This window comes from Arvicola amphibius, chromosome 3 (assembly GCF_903992535.2).
Source record: "Arvicola amphibius chromosome 3, mArvAmp1.2, whole genome shotgun sequence".
Classification (NCBI taxonomy): domain Eukaryota; kingdom Metazoa; phylum Chordata; class Mammalia; order Rodentia; family Cricetidae; genus Arvicola; species Arvicola amphibius.
This window is the reverse complement of record NC_052049.1, coordinates 70,508,498-70,532,927: the sequence shown is the minus strand read 5'-3', so window position 1 is coordinate 70,532,927 and position 24,430 is coordinate 70,508,498. Positions and strand designations below refer to the sequence as shown.

The 24,430-nt window shown below is 44.4% G+C and overlaps 2 protein-coding genes across 4 annotated transcripts in view; both read right to left on the bottom strand.

Annotated features, from left to right (window-relative positions):
• Positions 1–6,922: 6,922 nt before the first annotated feature.
• On the bottom strand, positions 6,923–8,206 carry Gpr150 (G protein-coupled receptor 150). Its single transcript, XM_038321272.1, has one exon. It carries the CDS (start codon positions 8,204–8,206, stop codon positions 6,923–6,925), a length of 1,284 nt encoding a protein of 427 aa, XP_038177200.1.
• A 7,247-nt stretch (positions 8,207–15,453) lies between these two features.
• The window catches only part of Arsk (arylsulfatase family member K), a 29,827-nt gene continuing 20,850 nt past the window's right edge, over positions 15,454–24,430 (bottom strand). For all 3 annotated transcript variants that reach the window (XM_038321498.1, XM_038321500.1, XM_038321501.1), the window contains 2 exons: positions 19,519–19,743; positions 15,454–16,776 (listed from right to left, as the gene is read on the bottom strand). In XM_038321498.1, the coding sequence (XP_038177426.1) occupies positions 16,457–16,776; positions 19,519–19,743 (545 nt within the window). In that variant the 3' untranslated portion in view covers positions 15,454–16,456. The remainder of the gene's footprint in view (positions 16,777–19,518; positions 19,744–24,430) is intronic.

Here is a 24,430-nt window from a genome sequence, read left to right as displayed (position 1 = left end):
CCCTCTAGTAAAGTCAAGGCTGTCACATTGCTGGACTCTGGAGGTGACATGGAACCATATGTGTGCACAGAATCTCTTGGTGTCCTGCAGCTTGGGCCCATCTGCAGAGCTTTGGTGAAAGTCTAACAGTGGCTAGAAAGGATGGTTTTACTTTATTTCAGGGGATCAACTTGGTTGTTCTGGACTCCAAATATGTGAGTCTAGTTTTGCCTCTAGTCATTCTTTTTGGTTGACCTTGAAAAGAGAACAATTTCAAGATCACTTAATTTAGCTTTGCTGTATGATGTAAATAATGTCTTATTTTAGCAAGTGTTGAAACATGAAGAGCAAAGTCCCCCTGACTATGTATCGCAGTCAGTGCTCTCATGGCAACTTTTGTAAAGGAAAGCATTTAATTGGGTCTGGCTTACAGTTTCAGATGGTTAGTTCATGGTCATCATGGCAGAGAGCAAGGTGGCATGCAGGCAGACATCATGCTGGAGAAGGAGCCAAGAGTCCTACATCTGCAGGAAGAAAAAGGACAGGGACACACTGAGACTGGCTTCAGTTTATGAATCCCAAAGCCTAATCCCAGTGACAAACTTCCTTCAACAAGGCAATACCTTCTAATCCTTTCAAATAGTGCCACTCCCTGGTGACCAAGGATTCAGATCGATGAGCCTATGAAGGCCATTCTTATTCAGACCACCACACTAGGGCAGAACCAAATCTGTAGGTTTTCAAAAAGAACTTGAATTCCTGGGTCCAACACTGACAGCTGGCCATGGTAATAGGGTGTCTCAGTTCTATTAACCTCCTAGGTCCAACACTGACAGCTGGCCATGCTAACAGGGTGTGGGCCCAACACTGACAGCTGGCCATGCTAACAGGGTGTCTCAGGTCTATTAATGGTTTCAGGAGTAGTCACTGAGTTGCTTAGATCTACATTAAAATTTCAGATTTAGTTGAAATTAGAGGAACCTCCTCATTTAAAAACATCTTAATCTGAATTGGTCTTAACTAAATCTACAAAATTTAGGGAACAGTTTATTTGTAGTTGGTATTCTATATTTCTACCCTAGTTGAGGAATTCTCAAAATTTGTAGCTGACAATCAGCTGAAAGTCCCTCTTAGAACAGTGAGACTCAATCCTTTTCAAAACACCTTCTTTTTTTTCGTAAAGAGTTTAGGCTTGTCTTCCTAATAATCATTTCCTTTTCTCTGATGTAGAAACTATTTGTTTTCATCCATTGTCCCATGAAGTTCCTCTCCAATGTTCTTTATCTTAACCGAATAATGGTAGCTTCATTTTTCTTGCAATTACAGGACTAGGTACTGCCATATTGAAATGGTTTTGGAGAAAGAGTATTTCAGTAATCAGGGACCAAGGAATACCACAAAAATCACACCATACAACAGACCTCACACAAGGAATTTATTGAGGGGTGGGTCACAAAATGGCTGCCTTTGAGAAGGCTGGGGACTGAACAGTTCATAATGGTGGGCTTTATAGGTGGTATGGAGCATGTGCAGAAAGGCAAATACAGCAGAAACCATGGTACTGAGTCACTGAAGATGGGGTGGGGTCTGGAATATGAGAAAAGGACTTTTGGCGATTCTTAGAATACCCAACACATATGATACAGTCCTAATGAACTATATAGGACAGTCTGCTAGGTGACTTCTAAGAAATGTCCCTAAGAATATCCAGAGGGCCATGCCTAAAAATACAGCAAGCATTTAGCAACCTCAAGAGGACCTGGCCTGAGTGTCATATCTACTGTATAGTATTGCTGAATAGAAAGATGGAAAGGAGAAATTGTGGTATTAGGTTTCTTCAGAGGAATAAAGCCCAATGATATAGAAAGACTTCGTTATGAGATTTGGTCTTGCAGTTATGGAGGCTGACAATCCCATAGTATGTGTGTAGAAACCAGAGAAGTGAGAAAGCTTGTGCTATGTGTCATTTCTAAGTGCCAATGCCTGAGAATCAGATGTGCTTTGTGGAGGGCTGTGAGAGCCAATCCTAGCATCTGGGTGCTCTAAGACAGAAATGCTTTCATCCCAAAATAGAGAAAGCTGTTATCCCAATTCAAGAAGAGACAGTAGTTTGATTTGCCCTTTCCATATTTTTTTTTGGCTTTACTCAAACAGGTCTTTAATAAACTGGATAATATCTGCTAACATTGGTGAGGGAGGTCATTTTTACACAGCCTACTGTTTGGAAGGTTAGTGTCTCCTGGAGATACTTACACCAACACACTTGGGATGTCATCTTCCAGCCATCTGGGCACTGTTTTACTGATTAAAGTTAATACATAAAGTTACCATCACAGTCTGTGACAAGAAAGCTGAGTTCATCAGCCCACCGACCTGGGCAGCCCATCACAGTCTGTGACTAGAAAGCCGAGTTCATCAGCCCACCGACCTGGGCAGTCCATCACAGTCTGCGACTAGAAAGCCGAGTTCATCAGCCCACCGACCTGGGCAGTCCATCACAGTCTGCGACTAGAAAGCCGAGTTCATCAGCCCACCTCTGGACAACTTGTCATGGGAGATGAAAGCGTGAAGCAAGATGAGTTCATTGAACTTTTCCCTAAAAAACTGAAGAGGGCAGAAACGTTGATTCGACCAGCTGAAATTTATTATCCCAGACAGCAAATCTTATTTTGAGGGTTCTCTGAGTTTCTATTGATCTCTGCTTCAATAACGTGCTGACCTTTCAGTTAATTTGCCCTGAAGGATGTTACCAGAAGAACCTTTCCATAGCTCGTGTTTGATCCTTTATAGATCTGATTAAACTCTTTGAAGTCTTTTAGTTTTCTTGGCCTTATGCACAAATCTTTTCTTAAAATATATATATATATATATTATTTATTATATACAATATTCTGTGTTCATGTATGCCTGCAGGCCAGAAGAGGGCGCCAGACCTTATTACAGATGGTTGTGAGCCACCATGTGGTTGCTGGGGATTGAACTCAGGACCTCTGGAAGAGCAGGCAATGCTCTTAACCACTGAGCCATCTCTGCAGCCCTGCACAAATCTTTTTATCCAGCTAAGGCTAGATCTCCTTTTGCCACATAGTTCAGCAGGTCAGGCCTCACTGGCATCCTAACACCATGCAGTGCAACTGTTGTCTGTGTTGGCCATGTTCAACTCTGTCTTCTCCATGCTCCAACAGGGCTACTCCCCTGGTCTCCAACACTTTGTTGTGTTAGTTACTTTTCTCATTTTTGTGTCAGAATACAAGTCAGAAACAAGGAAGCAAATATTTATTGTGGCTCATGGTTGAGCTATAATCCATTATGACAAGGAAGGCATGGTAGAGAACTGTAGGCGTGGGCGTGGCTGAACTTGGATAGCGGAAGCATGAAGTTGTGGTTGGAAAACAGGGAAGGCACACAATTATAACCCATACACTCCCCCAAGTGTCCCACCTCCTCCTAGACCCTACTTTGTAAAGTTTCTATAACTTCCCTAAACACCAGTTTTGGGGGGGTAAGTATTCCAACACCTGAGCCAGTGAGGGACATTTCCTATTCAAATCACCCAACATCCCTCTCCCTCATGATGAGCCGTCCCCACTTCCAGGTGAGATTTTGACCACAGAGGCTGTCCTAAGCCACTGTTAAGGTGATGCTGTTTTACGAAGGTTGTGTAGCTCTTGGGACAGAGGCCAAGACAATGGTCATGGTTCTGCATGGAGCTGTTTGCCTCTTGCTATGAATAAGTCACACTCCTGCTGCAATCTCCTGCTGTCATGTCCAAACGCCATTCCTGCTTTGTGTACTGAAATCCCCTAAACCACAAACCAGTGGTGAAAACCACAGTGATGAGAAGAGAATGGACACATCCAAACACCCACTCTCCCAGGGTTGTCAGACAGTCCCCTTCGGTGCTCCCAGCTCCTAACAGACCCCTATTAAACATGTGCTATTACAGTGATATTAGATTGTCTCCTACATCTGCCCATATTGTTTCTTTGAGGCAAAAGTGTGGTGTTCATTTTAGTTTTTCCAATGTTTAGCATATCTCGTAGCATAAGATAATTAGTTAATAAATATCTATTAATGAACATAAAAGTAATGCTTGGATTTGTGCAGAAGCTTGTATTTGCTCTTTGGCTGATCTATTCCTGGTATTTTTCAGACCATAACATCCTCAGCAGGGTGGGGAGGATGAAAAGAGAGGAAGGACAACCTGAAGGAAAGGGCGTCCAGGGGTCCTCTGGCCTCAGCCAGGGCATAATCTTCTGAGTTTTTACTCTCCCAGCATCAACAGGGGAGGTAGTCCCTGTAGGCCAGGGGCTGCAAGGAAGGGGCTGGAATCATGTCCACTGTCACATTGCTTGCCAGATATTAACAGACTTGAAAGTTCTTGAGGGTTGATCCTTCCTTTTATGTCAGCACCTTGTAAAAGCAGGAGGTTTTATCTCGGGTGTCTGGTGGCATTCTAAACAGCCAGGAAGATTATAAGGTTATTATGTCATGGAAGGATTTCTGGTATAAACAAAAACATGCAACCGATATTGCATTGTCCCCTGAGAGTTAATCATTGCGCTCCCTCCCCAACCTCAAGAGTTAGTCTAAAGGGCCTGCCTGTCAATCATCTGGATGAGAAGATGCCCTTCAGGAAGTAGTCTGTTTCAGAAACTTTAAGACATTTTATAAAGTATGCCTTAAAATGTAGGTTGGAACAAGGGTCTTCATGTCCACTGTCCACTCTCAACCCTTCTTCCAGGCCACGGAGATGTTCAGTCTCATCCTTTGAGTGTTTTCTTCCACAGTGGTCTCTCTGTCCACTGTCCACTTTCAACAGCCCACTTTACCTTGTAATAAACTCCATCTGTCTTCTATCCTACACCGTGTGTCTCACTTGAATGATCACAATGACTAGGAAACTGAGGGAGGACAGAGAAAGATTGTATTAACGTTCTCACTTCCAGCATTCTGGGTAGAGCACTAAGACCCAGAGGAGCCTTGAGAAATATACTGGAGAGTCAATTTGGCCAAACTATCACATGGTTGTCATAGCTGACCTCCAGTGGAAAAGAGTTGAAGATTAAGAATCAAACATTCAGAGTCAAATTTGCCCCAAGTTTTGGTAGAAAAATCCGTGTTCTCATGTACGACAATGGTTGTCTGGCTTACATTAGCAGGTGCCTTCCCAGGTCATTAAGAAGGTGAAGATGCTTTTGGGGTTAGTGAGTCCAGATCTTCCTTGGACAGACTTCTTTTGGCTATAGAAAGGGCTTTCTGGGGGCAAGCAGGTAGAGGAGAAGATGGAGCGCTGATGCAAGGACACATTCTTGCTGGGTGAAGTCATTACTGGGTCTTTACAGAGAAACACCTTGGGTGTCTGCTGAGCAGCTTTCTTGGCAGCTCTCAGCTGGGAAGACGATGCTAAACCCCAGGATCCAAATGTCCAAGGAGGACAGACCCCAGCCCATTCAGTTAGGGCCTACTGTAGACTGAGCTTGTATATTCACTAAGAAAAAGAATTCTGGAGGAATGCAAGCTACACTAAGTGTCGATTTCCTTCGGCTTCTCTTTTATGTAACCTACCTATGCCTGACTCATGCTAAGCTATGGAACAAATCCTCAATGAGTGCACATGTTAAAAGAGAATCCTCAGAAATCATTACTTGTATAAATAAGCTTTAATCAGTCGCATCTTCTCTGCTTCTTAGTGGCAGGTTTGCTATTGTCAAGAAACCAAGATGTGTGATAGCTGCCAGTTCCCGGGTCCCGGGTGAAGGGCGATGCTAAGCACATGGGTATAGTGCTCATAAATGCTGCAACTCCCCCCAGAAGCAAGGACAGCTAAGGGGATGTGGTCACGGATCAACTCTGTTCCTTGGTTTAATTCTTACCAACCCACCTAAATAAGTTAGGCTTTGTTTTGTTTTGTTTTGTTTGAGCAGAGTGTAACAGTGTAGCCCAGACTTCTCTAGAACTCATTATGTAATGGATGTCGGCCTCAGATTTGAGCCAGCGCTCCTGCTGGAGAGGGCAGGGATTGCAGGCAGGGCTTCCATCCCTAGCTGGGTTTGTGTTTTAAATAGTTCTATCCACACAGGCAGCTCTTGGAGCTTTCTGCTGCCAGTCTCCATAACACTTGAACAGTGAGCTCCACCCTCTCACATCTTTCATCGCCTTGGTATTTTCCTTCTCTAATTTGCTCAAGACTTTGCCCTTAGAAGCTCAGTGCGGACAGGCTTAGAAGCTGGTCTGGGCACAGCAGCCCCATCCTACAAGCATGCTGGGAAAGGACTAAGGGAAACTTTATGTTGTTCTCCTTTACTCGTTTTTTATTGATGTGGAAGTTAGATTGGAAGCAAAAGCCACACCGATTTTTTTCTTCCCAGAAAACATATTACCATGTTTTTAAAAATGTTCTAACGGCTCCGTGGGAAATGTTATTTTTCAAACGCTCTGTTTCTGAAAGAGCAGCGTGATTAGCTTTTCTACAGCATTGCTCCTAAACTCCCTAGGAAGAGCGTTATGGGGATTTTTCCCTTGGAAGGAACAGCAAATTTGCTGCTCCCCAAAGGTGCACTTGATTTAAGCACAGTTCCAAATAACTAAAAACATAACACGGTGATGAATGAAAATTTGACAATTTAGTTAAAATAAAGGGTCTTATCTAGAACACAATGGGAGTATAAAAGAGAATTGCAAAAATAATAACTCTGGAACTCGGATGGATTTTTACAACTTTTCAAGTTTGGTCTCCTCCAAATGGGCAAATATGAAAGAAACTGGAGAGAAGAAAACAAAAGGGAAGCGAAAGACTTGTCCTCCTTAGAAGAAAATACGACCGCATGGAGAAAGCAGATGGCTTCAGAGTTCCACTCTGTGATTTAGGGAGACTCCTACGACCTTCCCTGTGTTGCCTGGAGGCTGTGGCACAGTGACAAACCTGTCTGTGCAGCAGTTCCTAGAAGGCACTTTCGCAGGAGCAGGCCAGCGGTCTGGGGCGCGGCGGGGGTGGACGCTGGCAGCCCTTGTCCCGCTCCTCCCTCCGGGCGTGGTGATAGTGGGGGTGGGGCCAGCGGTGGCGGTGCAGTGCCTGGTGGTCCCCAGCCCCCTCGTTGATCTCGACTTCTCCCTCCCTCACGCAGCACACAACTCCCAGGCGCCTCTGTAGCCGCCGCCAGAGCCCGCAGTCGCCCGCCTGGAAGAAGAGGTAGACGAAAGGGTTGAGGGCTCTATTGGCCACCTCCACGACGCGCATCGCCACCGCTAGGTCCTCTACTTCCCAGTCACCCGCAGGCCCCGACGACCAGGCGGCGGCCAAGCGGGAGGCGAAGTAGGGCAGCTCGCAGCCCACGAAGAGCAGCGCTAACGACAAACTCATTTTCAGGCTCTGCACCTTGGCGCGGGGCAGCGCACTGGGCAAGGGGGCTCGGGTCGGACTGGCGGACCAGCGTGCCCCAGCCACTGGAGCCTGAGACCCACGCTGCCACCATACACACAGCAGGTGGCCGCAAGAGACACCCATGATAGCAACCGGCGCCGCGAAGCCCACGACAGCTTCGTAGAGAGCGTAGACCTGCAGATGCCAGCGCGGCAGAGGCGCGAAGATGCCCCAGCAACGATGCTCCCCCGGCCAGGCGCTGGCGCCCCGAGGTGGGGGAGCGCCCCAGCGCACCACAAAAGTCGGCGGCAGTGCCAGCAGCAGCGCCAGCAGCCAGCCCAGGGCAGCCAGGGCGCGCGCGGGCAGCTGCGGGCCCTGCGGACGGCGCACGGCGAGCTGGCGCTCTAGGGCGATGAGCGCCACCAGGTGGGCGGAGGCGCCCCGCCCGGATGCCTGAAGTAGCTGCGAGAAGCGGCAAGCCAGGTCGCCCAGGGCGGGACGCGGCTCGCCCAACAGTTCCCAAGCCAGCTGCGACAAGGCAGTGCCCCCGCATGCGTACAGGTCGGCCGCTGCCAGCTGCACCAGCAGGAAGTCCATCTTGCGACGCTTGGGACCCGGCCAGGGCCGGCTGCTGCCGCCGCACAGGCGACACAGCACGGTGGTGTTGCCCGCCACCGCGGCCACCAGGATGATTCCCATGAAGACCAGGTGGATCGGGTGGTTGGGTGGCCCTTGTGGCGGCGGCTGCGGTCCCGGGACAGAGGCCCCCTGCCCCGAAGTCAGGTTAAGACCCCAGCTCTGCAGGATGGCTACTGAGAGGTTGGGCGCCAGAGGCAGAGCAGAGGGGCTGAAGGAATCCTCCATCCTTAGTCCGGAGGAAGGAGAGGAACCGCTGGGGGCGGTTCTCGCTTAAAATGCCAAACTGGAGGCGAGGAGAGGTTTCACAGGCCGCACCGCTGGGTCTCTGCGACTTCCCAAAGTTAGTTGGAAAAAAATACCAACACGCATCCGGGGCGATATAGATTCGGTGAAATCGTGCTTGGTTGTTTTTATAGTTGTTCTCGTCATTTGTCACTCAAATGTGGGTTGTACATTCGAGGAACACACATGATCACTATTCTCCACCTTCTTAACATGCGCCCCCTCCTCCAATCCCAGCAAAGCTTCTGCTCATCCATGACACCGCCGCTGGTCTCTGGAAACCTTGCCCTGCAACGTACAGCCAGACAGAAAGTTCGGTGTGTGGCTTCTGCCGAGACTAGTTCAAGTTAACCCCGAGGCGATACATGAGATAGGAAGCCCCTGACTGAGAGTATCCCCCTTCCCCAAAAAAGTGATTGCTAACAGAAAAAAAAAATATAAATACTACTTTTGATTTTTTTTAAAAAAGAAAAAACAGAAACATTTTGTAAAGACACAGGTCCGCACTTGCTAGAGAAATGCAAGGACGCAAGCAACCCAGCAGGTTTGCTCATTTCCCCCAACTCCCTATCCAGCTGGGCACCAGCACAGAGTGTATGCTAGGCAAGCAGTCTACTACAGAACTATACCCAGCTGCTAACAGCATTAATGACTTTTTGAGCAAAGTGAGTCTTTTTGACCAGGTGAATCGTTGATAGGGGCATACCTTCCTTTGCCTGCAGTGAGAACGGTTTAATTGGAGAGAACCAAGGGCCTTACTGATGCCTGGCAATTAGGAACAGCAGAGGTTTGCAGCTTTCCAATACTCTCGTTTTTAGAAGCACGGATGACGGCGCTTCTCCTCCAGGGATGTACACCTCATTTTGTTAGTCTGAAGAGGGCTCTAATAGGTTTTTTATACAAATGATGGTTCGCATATTGAGTCCCCCTAGTATCTCCATCAGCGAGGGATGTGTCGCCAAGGCTCCTCTTTCTCTTGATTCTGTTTTCTAGCAGATGGGAGGTTGCTAGGAGGGACTACGCCTCCAATAAAGCCTAAAGAAAAGGTGACTAAGAAAATGCTACGGCGGCCAATTTTTAAAAAAGAAATCCAACTCACAGGAAATGGTTTAGATCTAATGCTGCTGCTTTTAGCCCTGCTTCACAAACAAGTTTCATTTTTCCCACTGGAAGCATCTTTTGATCTTTTGTGCACCCATCACATTAATCACTGTGAAAGTGGAATTTCTTGTACTTCTTGGTCTTGGGCCAGGGAGGTGTGGGTGTCTGCTGCTTCCTAGGCTGCAGCAACGTTTGCAGTCTGCAGAGGCATGAGTTAGGAGGGCTCGATAGGGTACAGACCATCCTACCCATTGCTGTGGGGATCTCGACGCCTAAGGTCTATCACTTTGACTGGAGACATTTGTCATAGTCATTATACACCCAGTGCCTCATGCTGGACTGGACACATGACAGATATCAGTAAATATGGGTTTAGATGATGAATTAGTAACTATATAATGCATGTCAGATAACTTTGAGCAAAGTTCTAGTCTTGACTATAAATGTATCACGTAGATGCCTTTTCTATTTGGTACCAGTATCATCCAGAGGTGCCCCAGGACAACCAGAGGGTGTGTCGATGGTGATGTCTTTGCTGGGGCTTTGAAGAAAGAGGCAGAGTAACAACGGAGGAGACTTTCAGTCCTAATTTGATTTTTATACTCTTTCCTCACGGAGTTTGTTCAAGGCGTTTTCCTGTGCACCACACAGTCCAATCTTTTCTTCTGAACAGTATATGACAGCCAAAGACTCTCCTACAAATCCAGTTCAGTATTTCTCAAATTCTGTTTGCGGGAATGTTCTCACAAATTACAAAGCAAAATTTTAGCACTGAAACTGCATTCCACAGAACTTTAGAAAGACTTGATAAAATATTGATAAAAACAAAAACAAAAACAAAGAAAGAGTTGTTTTCGAGCGAAAAGCTCAGGCTGCCAGAGTCGATTGTGGTCAAAGAGTATCCATGGGACAAGCTGACCCTGACCTTCTCCCTGCATGGGGCTCTTTTTTGATATCACCTAATACCTGGCGGTACTGAAACAGCGAACAGGGTATTAGGAGATGCATTGAATGCATTCAGCCTTTGTGGGGGGCAGGATGTGCTGGAAAGAACAGTGTCTCATGCGTGAACAGGGGTAGCAGTGGCATGGAATAATTCCCTGGTCAACTGGATGAGTGCTATGCTCCACTGTTTGGTGAAGGAATTTTAACCTGTGAACCACCTGCAGAGCCTCCATTAAAGTTTCTTACAAACCAAACTAATAATTTACTGGCACCTTTAATCTGGTATATTGTATTTTTTCCCTATGTGACCTAGTTTCCCAGGGATGTTCATTTCTACCTATTTATTTGGCTCTTTGCTGTAGAATCAAAGAAATGATCAGAACCTGGAAAAGGTAGGTGGAGTCACATATGGTAATAGCTATCACAGAAGCTGCTGGATATTTAGAAAAGTGTTTGGATGGGCCCAGAGCTGCAGGTGATACTGTCGACCCAACTTGTGAACAGTTCCGAAAAGGAGAGTAGAACCTAGACAGTGATGAATTGTAGGGATAGCTTGTTTGTGCTTTAACAAATAAATTTACTTGCCTGAAGATCAGATTGAAGAGTTAAGCCACTAGTTAGCCATAGAGGCCAGGCAGTGGTGGCTTACACCTTTAATCCCAGCACTCAGTAAACAGAGGCAGAAGGATCTCTGTGAGTTCAAGGCTACCCTGGGCTACATGAGATTGAATCTGTTTAAAAGAGAAACAGAGCTCACACAAAGGTGATGTATCACTTGGGATCCCAGCACTAGGGAGGTGGAGACAGGAGTGAAATGGCTGGATGGAGAGAGGACTATAAGGCAGGAGGAGACAGGAGCTCAGTGCAGTCAGAGGATTCAGTGTGAGATGCATTCTGAGGTTAAGAAGAGACAGCAGTATTCTGAGGCTTTGTAGAGACAGGATTGCCCATTTGGTCTGAGCATTGGTAGAGGTAAGGATCCTCTAGTGGTTGGCTGCTGTTCTTTTCTGATCTTTCAGTATTAACCCCTAAATAACCCCCTAAATAAACTCTGGGGTTTATTTATTAAGACCAGTTAGAATTCATGCTACGATGAATGAGTGGAGATGTCCTACCCTTCTGAGGAAACCTTGCTGGGGTCAATACCTTGACATTTCAGCAGACCAAGCATAATCTCATGTTTCTTCACACCATCAAGGTAACCATGGTAACAAAGGATTCTGCTATGATTCTTGTCCCTTTGAGGATACAAACCACCAGGCTTGGAAGCTGAAGTGGTCAGCTTCAGAGCCTGCCAGAGCCCCAAATGGTGCTAGGACTTCTGAATTTGGGGTCAGCCTGGTCTACATAGTGAGTTCCAGGCAGCAGGATCTTTACAGTGAGGTACTGTCTCAATAGAGAGAAAAATAAAAATACCCAACGTTTTTCTAGTTTAGCTTTGAATTATTGTCAATTCCTCTCATATCCGGACACTAGATAATTGTCTTGATGCTAAAGTTTTTTTTTTTATTTTTGTGCTTTGATTCCATTTTGAATTAAATTGTCCTGAAAATTCAATAGTGCCATGTATAAACCGACGGTCCTGTAGCGCCTGCACCACAGGACCAGTTACGCGAGCCAGGAACTGGCCTGGAGACTTAAAATCACACGCACACACAGACAGAGTCACAAGGACATGGGTCATCCTTGATACAAGAGCGCCAAGCTCATTGTGCTCAGGGGCAGATTATATAGGGCTCTGGCCTTGCCCCAGCCCTCGGGGTCATCAGCTGCAGACCCACCAGCCTGCCATCAGGGTCTCGCGCTCAGAGCAGCTGCAGCCTGCTCAGAGCAGAGGAAATCAAGTTGTTAGGAGGGAACTCAGGGTGTGGGGTCCACAGCCCCCAACAGCTCCCAACAGTGCCAGAATGGCAAGACATCTCCGTGAGTACAGGTGTTTGTTATGAAGCTCAGGGGCCCGAGTTTCATCTTTGGGGACCTTTGTGGTGAAGGCGGAGGACCGACTCCACAGACTGTCCTCTGACCTCCACAGACTGTCTTCTGACTCCACAGATTGTCCTCTGACTCCACAGACTGTCCTCTGACTCCACAGACTGTCCTCTGACTCCACAGATTGTCCTTTGACTCCACAGACTGTCCACTGATTCCACAGACTGTCCTCTACTCCACAGACTGTCCTCTGACTCCACAGATTGTCCTCTGACTCCACAGACTGTCCTCTGACTCCACAGACTGTCCTCTGACCTCCATAGATCTATGCATGAAAAATAAAACTATTAAAATTAGCCCTTCAATGGCAGGGGCCAGAGAAACGACGCAGTTGTTAAGAGAACTATATACTCTTCCAGAGGACCCAAGTTCAGTTTCTAGCATTGACATGGCAGCTCACAAATGTCTGTAATTCCAGTTCCAGGTGATCTAAAGCTGCCTTCTGTCCAAGAGCACCAGGGACACAAGCAGGCAAAACACCCATACACATACAATTATGCCTTTCTTTTTCTTTCTTTTCTTTTTTGAGACAGGATTTCCCTGTGGAGTGCTGACTGTCCTGGAACTAGCTCTGTACTCCAGGATGGCCTTGAAGTTGGAGATCTGCCTGAGTTAAGCCTACCAAATGCTGGGACCAAAGGTGTGTGTCACCACACATGGCTTCTTGGTAAGTTTTTAATACCGTGCCTTGGAGGGTCTGAGGAGAATGAGGTGAACTGCATTTACACACACAGGACCTCTCTATAAGCCGCTGTTCTATTGGCTTTGCTCAAGCAATTAGCATGCACACCTACATGTGAGCTAGCCGATGTTCACTAGTCTCAATCGGGAGACACTGGGAGGTAGATTCTGTATTTGTATTGAACCTTAATGTCATATTAAGATACTTTGAGATCATATTAAGTAAATTTTCATGTGAGTTTGTGACTATAAGATAGATATGTCTTAAATAGAATGTCTCAGAAATTTATAAATGACTACAAATAATCCAAATCTACTAACCAAGTAAAATAAAGGGGGAGGCTCTGAAGAAAGCTTTCATATATGGTTTGCAAATAGATTTGCTATGTAAAATAATGTTTGCAGATAAGGCCTTTACTTGGAAAACATAAGGTACCAACTGAAAAGGCTCTGTAAGGCTGTAGAGTGCTCAGGGGATCGAGCAGTGTTTTCTGTGAACGTCTTAACATGGAGTTCATGCCTAGATCCCATGTGAAGGTGGGGGACAGAACCTACCATACAGTGTTGTTCTATGGCCTCCATACATGTGTTCACATATCTTATACACACACGCAAAAATAATAGTAAATAACACTAACATTTTAATTAAAAAAGGAAAAGCTATTGCAGAGTACAGGTGTTCAATACACAACAAACACATAGTGTGCACAGACAAAAGGAATGATGGGAAGGAAGGTCCACTGAGATAGAAACTGCAGCAGGCTCCATGCTGGAAGTGCCCTTCATGCTGTGACACGCAGCAGGGAGACAAACGCCTACCAAGATGAAGACAAAGACCTGATATACCAAAGTCCATAGTTCTGGGAAAGTCTCTAAATGCCCAAACCTTGCTTTTTGGCTTCTGCAGTTCTGCTTCTGGCTAAATGTTCCACTAACTGCAGTTGTCAGCCAGGCCGTAACTTTGTGTTTAAAACCTCCCCCTGTGAAAGCCTTGGAGCGCCCAGTGTAGTCACTGGCCTGCTTTTTATAACTTAAATCCATGTCCAAGCAGTCTTCTCTGGTGAATACGCCACAACGAAACAGAATAAATAATGTGCCAACTAGGAATGAGTTCATGTCAGAGATACATTAGGGTCACGGAGCAGAGAGCTCAGGGGTCCTTGTGAATGGGTGGCAGTTTTTATCTTAGAGAAGGTCTCATGTAGCCCAGGCTGGCCTCTATGCCAAGGTGTAAAAAAAGAGAAAAAGTAAGTAGACTATGCTCTTCACAATGACTGTCATCAAGACTTAATTCGCTCTAAATTAGGCTACAGATTTAATGATTTCTTTTAAAAGGATCTCAGACCCTCCCAAACAAAGCTAGCATGAGAAATTTACTAAGCAGCTGGGCAGTGGTGGCGCAAGCCTTTGATCCTTGAACCTGGGATGCAGAGGCAGGTGTGTTAAAAGCATCACCTCAGCTCCCTAGCACCCCTTTATACCACCCCTTTATACAAACAGTCTGGATTGTTTAGTTTGGGGGCTTCACCCCTGCCCCCTGGCATCCATTTTTGTAATGTGGGGGTGGAAAATTCCATTTCAAAGCTCCCTCCCCTGAGAAGGTCAAGAAAGACTGCCAAACGGGAGGATCATGACCACTCCCACAGGCCATTTAAACTGCTCCCCCCCCCCCCACCAGAATGAACACATGGTCTCCCGGTTTCCCATGGTCTTTTGGTTCTCTGTCCCCCTCTCCGTGTTTTCTCGGGGGGCCACCCGGGAGTGCTGGCAGCCATTAAACGTGAGCATCTTTTAATCCGGTCTGATTGAGATTATTTCTGTCAGGGGAGAGGTTGGTTGTTTAAGGAAAAATACTTAACAGCACGTAGATCTACAGAGTGAGTTCCAGGACAGCCAGGGCTACACTGAGAAACTGTACCCCCTCCCAATAAAAGAAAAAAATGATTTTCCATTTTGATAGCTAGCAAATAGCGCAAATTTGTATGGAAAAAATTAAGCAAGGGTACCTGGGGCAGAAAGAGACTAGTCCTGTGAGGTCCTGGGCAGATGTGAGAGACGTCCGGCAGGAAGCAGAGCCCTCAGAAGGTCCAACTTGTGACCTTGGAGGGAATAATGCATCCAACCTCAGATGTTATATAACGAAGTGGAGAAGATACAGATCATGCAACCAAAGGTCAATTGTTCAGCAATTAAACAAAACTGAAGAAAACAGCAACACCAATAAAATGTTAGATCTTTAATATGTAAAATATTTCTGGATCAAAGACCTAAGGGTTAAAAAGAAAACTGTTTATGAACATAAAAGAGAAGAGCATTATAATTAGGACACAAACCCAAAACCTCACAAAACAATGACTCATAAACATTTTAAAGAATATTTTAATTAAAAATTGTATTTATTTGGTATATTTATAAAAATGTTACAAGAAAAATACAAATTTCTACATTTAAAAAATTCTAGGTCAATAACAAAAGATAAACTACAAAGAAAATATTATTTCCAGTATTTTATAAAATATTTATTATTTTAAAATTTTTATGTGTTTGGATTTTTCCCTGCAGTTCTGTCTGTGCACTACATGTGTGCCTGGTGCCCTTGAAGGCCCAGAAAAGGCAGTGGCTTCCCTGAACTGGAGTTACAGACAGTTGTGAGCCACTGTGTGGATGCCAATAACTGAATCTGAATCCTCTGGTTGACAGCAAGTGCTTTTAAGCACTGAGCCATCTCCCCAGCTCTTTTTCTCTTTTATTTTTCAAAAGGCTAAAATCTAAAGCATCCATGTAATGGAAAAATAGGCTAGCAACCAATAAAGAAAATGGCCAATAACAGACATAGGGGAGGTCATTCTGAGGCAAATTCTAGTGGTTATTAGATCTATGAAAATATATCAATACTCACAAGAAATAAAGATAAAATATTTGCTATCTATTGGGTATATTATCAATTGTGTATGTGTCTGCATGTTGCGTGTAAAGAGTATGTTCATTTCTTTGGTGACAAATGTATAGTTTGTCTACAAAAGGGTGCAAACAAGTTGGTTGTAGTTGCCTTCTGGAGGGAGTTGACTGGGAAGCCTTTTGAAGCTTTACCTTTTGTACATATTCTTTTTTAAACACAAAAATAAAATCAGCTGTGTTCAGAGTCTGCGTCCCATTTAATAGTTCTAACACATCAAATACATTCAAAGAGTTGCATCAAAAACAAGCAAGTCATGAAACATCATAATTCATAAGTAATAACCAATAGTTGTTAATATTTCATATTCTATATTATCCACACAAGAATGCGTGCTCCTCTCCTTTAAATTCTTCTGCTGTTGGACCATCATAGGCCTGCAACAATAAGGTCTTAGCAGTAGCCAGTTCTGAAAATATGTAGTTCTGTAATCACTGGCATTTAAGATATAGTACACATTTTAACAGAAAGCAAAATTAGCAATTACTAAGGCTGTTTCAGTTTAATGCTTATGAAGATATTCATATGTATCCTGGGAAAGTTTTGTTATAGCCTGCAGCTGCCGGAGAAGAGCGGGCTGTGAGCCACTGGTGGATTGCGTCTTCATACTTCCCTGGTTCTTTCTGCCAATCCTGATGCCACCTAAGGTGTGCCATAACAGCTGAGTAATTCTGTCCTGTGCTTTTTTTCCACATGAGAAACTGCTCCTTATTGTACTGATGGACAGAAGCAGACACTTTAGGGTAGTTTATAATAGAACGAAGCTTCTGGTCCAAAGAATAAGTAATTTCTGAAAATTCTGTAGCAACATTTGTTAGCTCATCTGGATCTGAGGAAAGATCTGAAAGACAAGAAGTGAAAGTTATGTGCTGAATTGTTTTGGAGACTATCACTATGACAGATACGGTATTAGGATCCATCCATTTTCCATTCTCCGTGGAAGATGGTCAGTGTGCGTTCATGGGTCACATAGTGACCTCATACTCAACCACGTTCTCCTGACATTACAACCCATAATGACTCAGTCATTCAGACCCATGACCACGAAGCAAGGAATGGCTACAGATACACACTAACAGCGAAGCCCTTGGTAATGAGTGAACAAATATCTTCCTGTCATCATCCTACCATCCCATTTTTTCTTGTGTGTTCTTTGATGTCAGAAACAGCCAAATCCTCATTAGCAAGCTGGTTTAGAATGAACTTTTCCTTTCCTTCACTTGACACACTGGCTGCTCACAAGTGCCCACTTACAGCCATCTCACACTCCCCAGCCAGAACAGTCCCTCATACAAATAACCACATTTACTTCTCACTACATCCTTTTTCTCTTTAAGCATCTTATCGCTAGGGTTTCTGAAATTTTCACTAACCAGTGCTGTTCAATTGAACAAGCAGCCATGGAAATAAGAACTCTTCTCAGTAAGCAGCAGTGAGAAATACTGACAAGGGCTTCAGACCCACACACATTCTTTTTACAGGGCATAGGGAGACAGAGGATGTGACGACTCAGGGTACCAATTCTCCTGGAAAACAAGCAAGGCAACTTATGGGCGTGGACTTCAGAGAGTAAAGAAAACTGTGTGCTGGGAATGGTTCTGTGGGTTCGTTTGGGTACACTAGCCAGGAGATGTCGAAAGGCTCACGTAAGTCTGCCAGGTGACTAAAGAGGGCATCTCTAGAGGAAAGAACAGCCCGTGAATAAATGCTACAGAGTACTGTCATGGTCAGTGGACCACTGATCCTTCAGTCACATTCACCTTTTGCAGAATATGTTGAAAGCCAAAAATTTCCACAACTGTAAAGACGTAAATGAATTTTCTTTAGTAATTCATTAAGTGGACTTATCCACTTAAATAGACAAAGTGCTCTGATGAGCTGAGTAGGGAGGAGGGAGAGGAGAGGCAGGAGGGCTTTGTGAGCTGAGAGAGGACGATGGAATCAGAAACCAGGAGCAGACAGCAGACTGTCATCACTTTCCATCACGGTCAGAGCGCTGTTGACTGACGTTTCTGTCCCACCCAGTCCCACAGCTGTTTAGTCCCAAATAAGCACACAGCAGTCTACATTAATTATAAACTGATTGGTCTAGTATCCCAGGCTTCTTATTAACTCTTATAACTTATATTAGCCCATAATTTTTGTCTGTGCTAGCCACATGGCTTGGTACATTTTTCGGTGAGGCAGTCACATTTTGCTTGTTCTGTGTCTGGGTCACGACTGCAGAATGAATCGTTCCTCTTCCCATAATTCTCATTGCCCTGCCTCTACTTCTTGCCTGGTTGTCCTGCCTCTACTTCCTGCCTGGCTACTGGCCAATCAGCATTTATGTAAAATACAACCGGTGGGGTACAGACCATTGGCCCACAGCAGAGCAGGGGTGCTTCATCATAGGGAGCTGCTAAGGCGTGCCCTTCTGATTAGCTGCTGTGAAGGACTGCTTGACTGCACGGCACTGGGCTTGAGGAACTCTACTCTGGCTTGGTTAGGTTTGCTGGGCCTGATGTAGGAGCTCTGCAGATTTCATTTCACAGTGTCTATGAAGGTACCTGAGTTTCTCTGTTGGAATCCACGAATACATGTTCATAAACTAAAGGAAGTTAGTCCTCTGGCCGCAAAAGAATTATTTCTGTCAATAATTCTAATATTTGTAATTAGAAAGGAAATTTAGGAAGTAGTAAGTATTAAGAGTGGCCTTAATACCTATTCTATGTACAACATGGGGATAAAAGATAAGAAAAACTCTAGCTGGGCGGTGGTGGTGCACGCCTTTAATCGCAGCATTTAAGAGGCAGAGGCAGGTGGGTCTCTCTCTGAGTGCGAGGCCAGCCTGAGCTGTTACAGAGAAACCCTGTATCAAAAAAACAAATAATAATGATAATGATAGTAATCATAAATAAAGATAAAATAGAAGAACTCTAAATCAGAAATTCAGTTTAAAAATGAGTTCACAGAGAATGATGCTAAAAGGCATCATTCAGGTGGAAGGAGCTGTGGGTTTGTGCTTAGACCCGTGCTGAACTTCTACTTTTATGACTTCCTAGATCTGAGGCCCTACACAGCTGTCAAACTTCCTGTGACCACCAGTTTCCTTCCCAGTAAGGCGAAGAGAATAATATGATCTCACAGGACCATGATTAACATTAACTGAAGTATCTAGAATGTACAGAGTCTCCAGGAGCTAGGCATTGATCTCCTAGAATTGATGAAACTTAGGTGTAATGAGAAGGTGTTGACTGGGGATGGAGAAACAGAACAAACATGGGAAGACTTTACCAAGAAACACATGGTTACATGAGATCTGGACACCAAGCTTCAGGTGCTGACGTGGGAAGCAGCGGCCCCTCTTCCATTAGTGAACACTGGTAACTCATATCACAAATGTTCTTTACCATCAGCAGTCACAGACAACAGAGACTAGATCTAAACACTCACTCCAAACCACGAGACTGAGACGACCTATTGTGGCCTGTCCCAGTAAGACAAGCAACAGGTATTCATTTGTTTTAAAAACAACTATCGACTCCCTTGAGCATGTGATGTAGATCAGCTTATTCTACTTAGACTGGATCAAGAAGCTTACCGAAGAGCTGCGGCTGCACGGAGGCACCGTCAGAGTAGGCTATGTACTTCCACTGGCCGGTTCGCAGCATGTAGGTGGAGGCATTTGCGTTGCATCCATGGAATTCACTTAGAATCCAGGGCAGACGGTCCACTTTGAATGTCTGTTCATTTGCAGATGCTTCTGATGACAGTGTCAACAAAGAGTATCCACTGAGGGTCTGAGGCAGAGCAATCCCAGCAATATCTTCGGAACAAAAATAAAATGCCTTTTTACTAATTCATTGGAATTATCTTGAAACATCATTTCTGTTTTCCCATCATAAAGGTTGCAGACTAGAGAGCATATGCGAATTTTGTAACCTAACTGCCTAGACTGAAGAGCTCACGCGTAGACCATGTTACCTTGAGTGACTTAGTAAGTTCCCTGACTGTTCCTCATCTCTCTCTTTTAAAAATATTTTATTTATTTATTTTTATTTTTATGTGCAATGGTGCTTCCCCTGTATCTTTCTCTTTGTGAGAATGTTGGATCTCTGGAACTGGAGCAATAGACAGTTGTGAGCTGTCATGTGGATGCTGGGAATTGAACTTGGATCCTCTGGAAAAGCAGCCAGTGCTCTTAACCACTGAGTCATCTCTCCAGCCCCGTGTTTCCTCATTTCTAAGAGAGGTATAATAAGAGTACTTCAATCTCAAATGTTCATTTTTGGTGAAAACTAGCTAACTTACTTAAATTTGAGAACAGTGCCTGACACATTTAGCTCATGGGACAGTAATAAGGCCTATGCAAAGAGGGGCTAGTAGTTAAAAATGATTACAGAGTTAAACAAAAGCAGGTAATGTATTGTAGATAAAAATCTATTGTTGCTGTGTCTTATGATCTCAAAAGTGGTACATGGTACATCCTGTGCTCTGGAGTGACCTAATGATTATTTTCACCTGTCAAATACTCAGAATAAAAGCACATGAAATAAGTCACTTACAAAAGGGATGCATGTCAAACACTGATCTTAAGGAGAGTGTTGGTAAAACACTGGACGGTATTGTCATAAAACAGAGGTATTCATCAGTGGAACTGAATTGAGGGCCCAGATATAAATCCACATACCTGTGGACAACTGATTTCTGATAAGGAAGCCGGAAATACACAATAGAAAAAAAAGAAAGCATCTTCAGCAAATGGTAGCTGGTCATACTGGATGCTGGTATGTAGAAGAATGCAAATAGATCCCTAGCTTTCTCCCTGCACAAAACTCAAGTCCAGGTGGATCAAAGACCTCAACATAAAGCCAGATAAACTGAATCTGACAGAAGAAAAAGTTGGGACTAGCCTTGAATGCATTGGCATAGGAGACAACTTTATGAACAGAATTCTAGTAGCACAGGCACTAAGATTGACAATTAACAAATAGGACTTCCTGAAACTGAGAAGCTTCTGTAAGGCAAAGGACAGTGTAAATAAGACAAAACAGCAGCCTACATAATGGGAAAAGATCTTCACTAACTCCACATCTAACAAATGACTGGTCTCCAAAATACAAAATGAACTTAAGAAACTAGACATCAAAAAACCAGGTAATTCAATTAAAAATGGGGTGCAGATCTAAACAGAGAATTCTCAACAGAAGAATCTCAAATGGCCAAGAAATGTTATTAAAGAAATGTTCAACATCCTTACTCATCAGGGAAATACAAATCAAAATGACTCTGAGATTCCATCTTATACCCATGAGAATGGCTAAGGTCAAAAACACAAGCAACAGCTCAATCTGCGGATGATGTGGAGCAAGGGAACACTCTGCCATTCCTGGTGGGACTGCAAACTTGTTCGGTCACTTTGGAAATCAATATGGCAGTTTCTCAGAAAATTAGGAATTGATCTGGGCATACAACCAAAGGACTAGCCACCATACCACATGGATAGTTGCTCAGTTATGTTCACAGCAACTTTATTCATAATAGCCAGAAACTGTAAACATCTGAGATGTCCCTTAACTGAAGAATAGTTAAAAAAATGTGGTACAGTTACACGATGGAGTACTATTCAGCTTTTAAAAACAATGACATCATGAAATTTGCAGGCAAATGGATGGGACCATAAAAATTCATCCTGAGTGGGGTAACCCAGACCCAGGAAGACAAACATGGTATGTTCTCACTCATGAGTGGATATTAGCTATAAAGTACAGGATAACCATGTTACAATCCACAGACCCCTAAGAAGGGGACAGAGAATAAGTTTTCTTAAGTGGACTGGGGGTGGGTACGAATGGGAACAAGAAGGATTAGAAGAGAGGGGCGGAGGGGGGGAAGTACTGGGAGAGACAAGTGGAACTGGGGGGCACTTCTGGGGTGAGGTAGAAACCTAAAGCAATGAAAACTCCTAGGAATCCACGAGGGTGTGTAGTTGCATTTTATTTGTATTTTAATAGATAAAGCTTGTCTGATGATCAGAGAGTAAAACAGCCCCACTAGTCGGTCTTACAGACCAGGTAATGTTAACACACACCTTTAATCTCAGTAGTCACACTAGTTTGCCATAGAAACCGGGTGGTGCACGTCTTTAATTCCAGTGGTGCATGTCTTTAATTCCAGAACTACAGAGAATTATAAAACGGGAGGAGACAGCTCACAGTCTCATTCTGAGATTCCTGGAGGCAGGATCACCATTTCAGACTGAGGTAGAGGTAAGAGCCAGTGGTTGGCTGTCTTGCTTTTCTAACCTTCAGGGTAAACCCCAATAACTCTCTCTGAGTTTTTATGAATGGTTTTCAAGGGTGAGCCTGATGAACGCTCCTAGGAATGGGGGATTCCGAGCCTGGATGAGTTGTCTTATGTAACCAGACTGGCGTCTCGCATAATCGTCTTCAGAGAAGATTCTTTCAGCAGTTGATGGGAGCAGATGCAGAGACCCACAACAATCTTTAGGCAGAGCTCTGGGAATATTGCAGAAGAGGGCCAGAAAGGAGTGTAGCATGCAGAGGGGTCAAGATACCATAAGAAAACAGCTCAAAGAATCAACTAACCAGGGCTCATAGGGACTCACAAACACCGAACTTACAATCAGGGAGCCTGTATGGGTCTGACCTAGGTCCTCTGCTATATGTTATGGTTGTGACGCTTGGGGTTCCTGTGGTACTACTAACAGTGGGAGTGGGAGCTTTCTCTGATTCTTTTGTCTACTTTTGGAACTCTTTTCTTCCTATGGGGTTGCCTCATCCAGCCTTAATATGAGGGGATAGGCCTAGTTTTGTGGTAACTTTATATGCTATGTTTGGATATCCCTGGGAGGCGGATATCCAAGAGAAAGGAGGAGGAGAGGATCTGGGGAGAGGATGGAGAGGGGGAAACTGTAGCAGGGACTAACACATGAGAGAAGGAGGTACAAAGAGGGAGCATTTCCAGCCGACCTGAAGGAGAGTGCTCTGGACTAAGCACTCTGACACCAATGCGCTGGAAGAAAGGAGGGGTCACTGGTAGAACAGAGCCAGGACAGCTCCTGAAAGGCCTCAATCCTGTGCCCATCCTAGCTTGTATTCTCACTTTATACTGTAAAACCACAAGGTGGGGCAGACAAGCAACCGAGATTTTACTGAAATGACTGGCTGTTAACTGGCAACACCCATGTAGTAGCTCTTTGTCCAGGTCGTCTGTTCCTGGTAGCAAGCGAAGTCATGCTGGGCAAAGAGGCTGTACTAGCAGAGCTTTAAGTGAACCACTAAAGAAACAATAAATCAGTATCTAGTAACTACTCTTTTCTACCTTATTCTACTTTAAGACAAAAGAAAGGCATCGAGTGGGAAAGTGGCTGAGGCCTGGCTATATGTGGTCATTGCTCTGCAATAAAGGGAAACCAAGTGATGAATGAGCAACCAGAGACTGAAATTCTAAAGCTAGAAAGATGTTCAAGCACACAATAACAGCTGGAATAACAAAGAAGAGAGCTCTGATTTAAATCAATACCCAGACAAATAAATATAAGGACCTTGTAGCAGAAGGAAGAAAATACTGTACTGCTTTGTTTTTTTAAGGTAGGTATTTCACATTTTACCATCTCCAAAGTAGAGAAATAAGTTATCTTTCACCAACACGTACAAGTCAATGGCGATTTTTGTAAAACGTAATGCCATGGAACAGAACTGTAGTATTTAAATAGTGGTGAACTTAAATGACTCTGCTGGGGGCTGGAGAGATGGCTCAGCACTTAAGAGCACTGGCTGCTCTTCCAGAGGGTTTGAGTTCAATTCCTAGCAACCACATGGTGCTCACAACCATCTGTAATAGGATCTGATGCCCTCTTCTGGCCTGAAGGTCTACATGCAGAACACTCACACATAAAATATAAATAAATAAATCAAAAAGCAAGAGGAACAAAACATGAAGTGCCATCTAGTCAACTTCTTGCTTCCAGGTTCCCATCTTGAGTTCCTGCCCTGACTAAACTGGATGATATACAAGCTGCAAGATGAAATAAATTTACTCTGCTAAATTAAAACACAATAGTTTTAGATAATTTTCCTTAGTCTATGACCTTCAATAGAAACAGCAGGCCAAATGTTACTACTATGGACCTTTGGGTATCTCTGCAGATGAGTTTGAGGATGTCCTTAGTCTATCATCTTCTATAGAAACGGCAGTCCAAATGTTACTATTATGGACCTTTTGCTGTCCCTTCAGACATTAAGAAGCAGGACATAAAGTAAATAGTGTACAGCTAGGAAATGTGTTTGAGGGGAAATATGTTCAGACTATTAGACAGAGAATGAGAATGGCCTGTATGGGCTCATATATTTGAATACATGGTGGAGCCTTCCCAGTTGGTGGAACTGTTTGGGAAGGATTAGGAAGTGTGGCCTTGTTGGAGGAGGTGTGTCACTTGAGGCAGGCTCTGAGGTTTCAAAAGGCTCATGTGATTCCCGGTGCTCTTTCTC

Coding starts and splice junctions, on each gene's coding strand:
- Gpr150 (XM_038321272.1), bottom strand. CDS start 8,206: ATGGAGGATTCCTTCAGCCCCTCTGCTCTGCCTCTGGCGCCCAACCTC.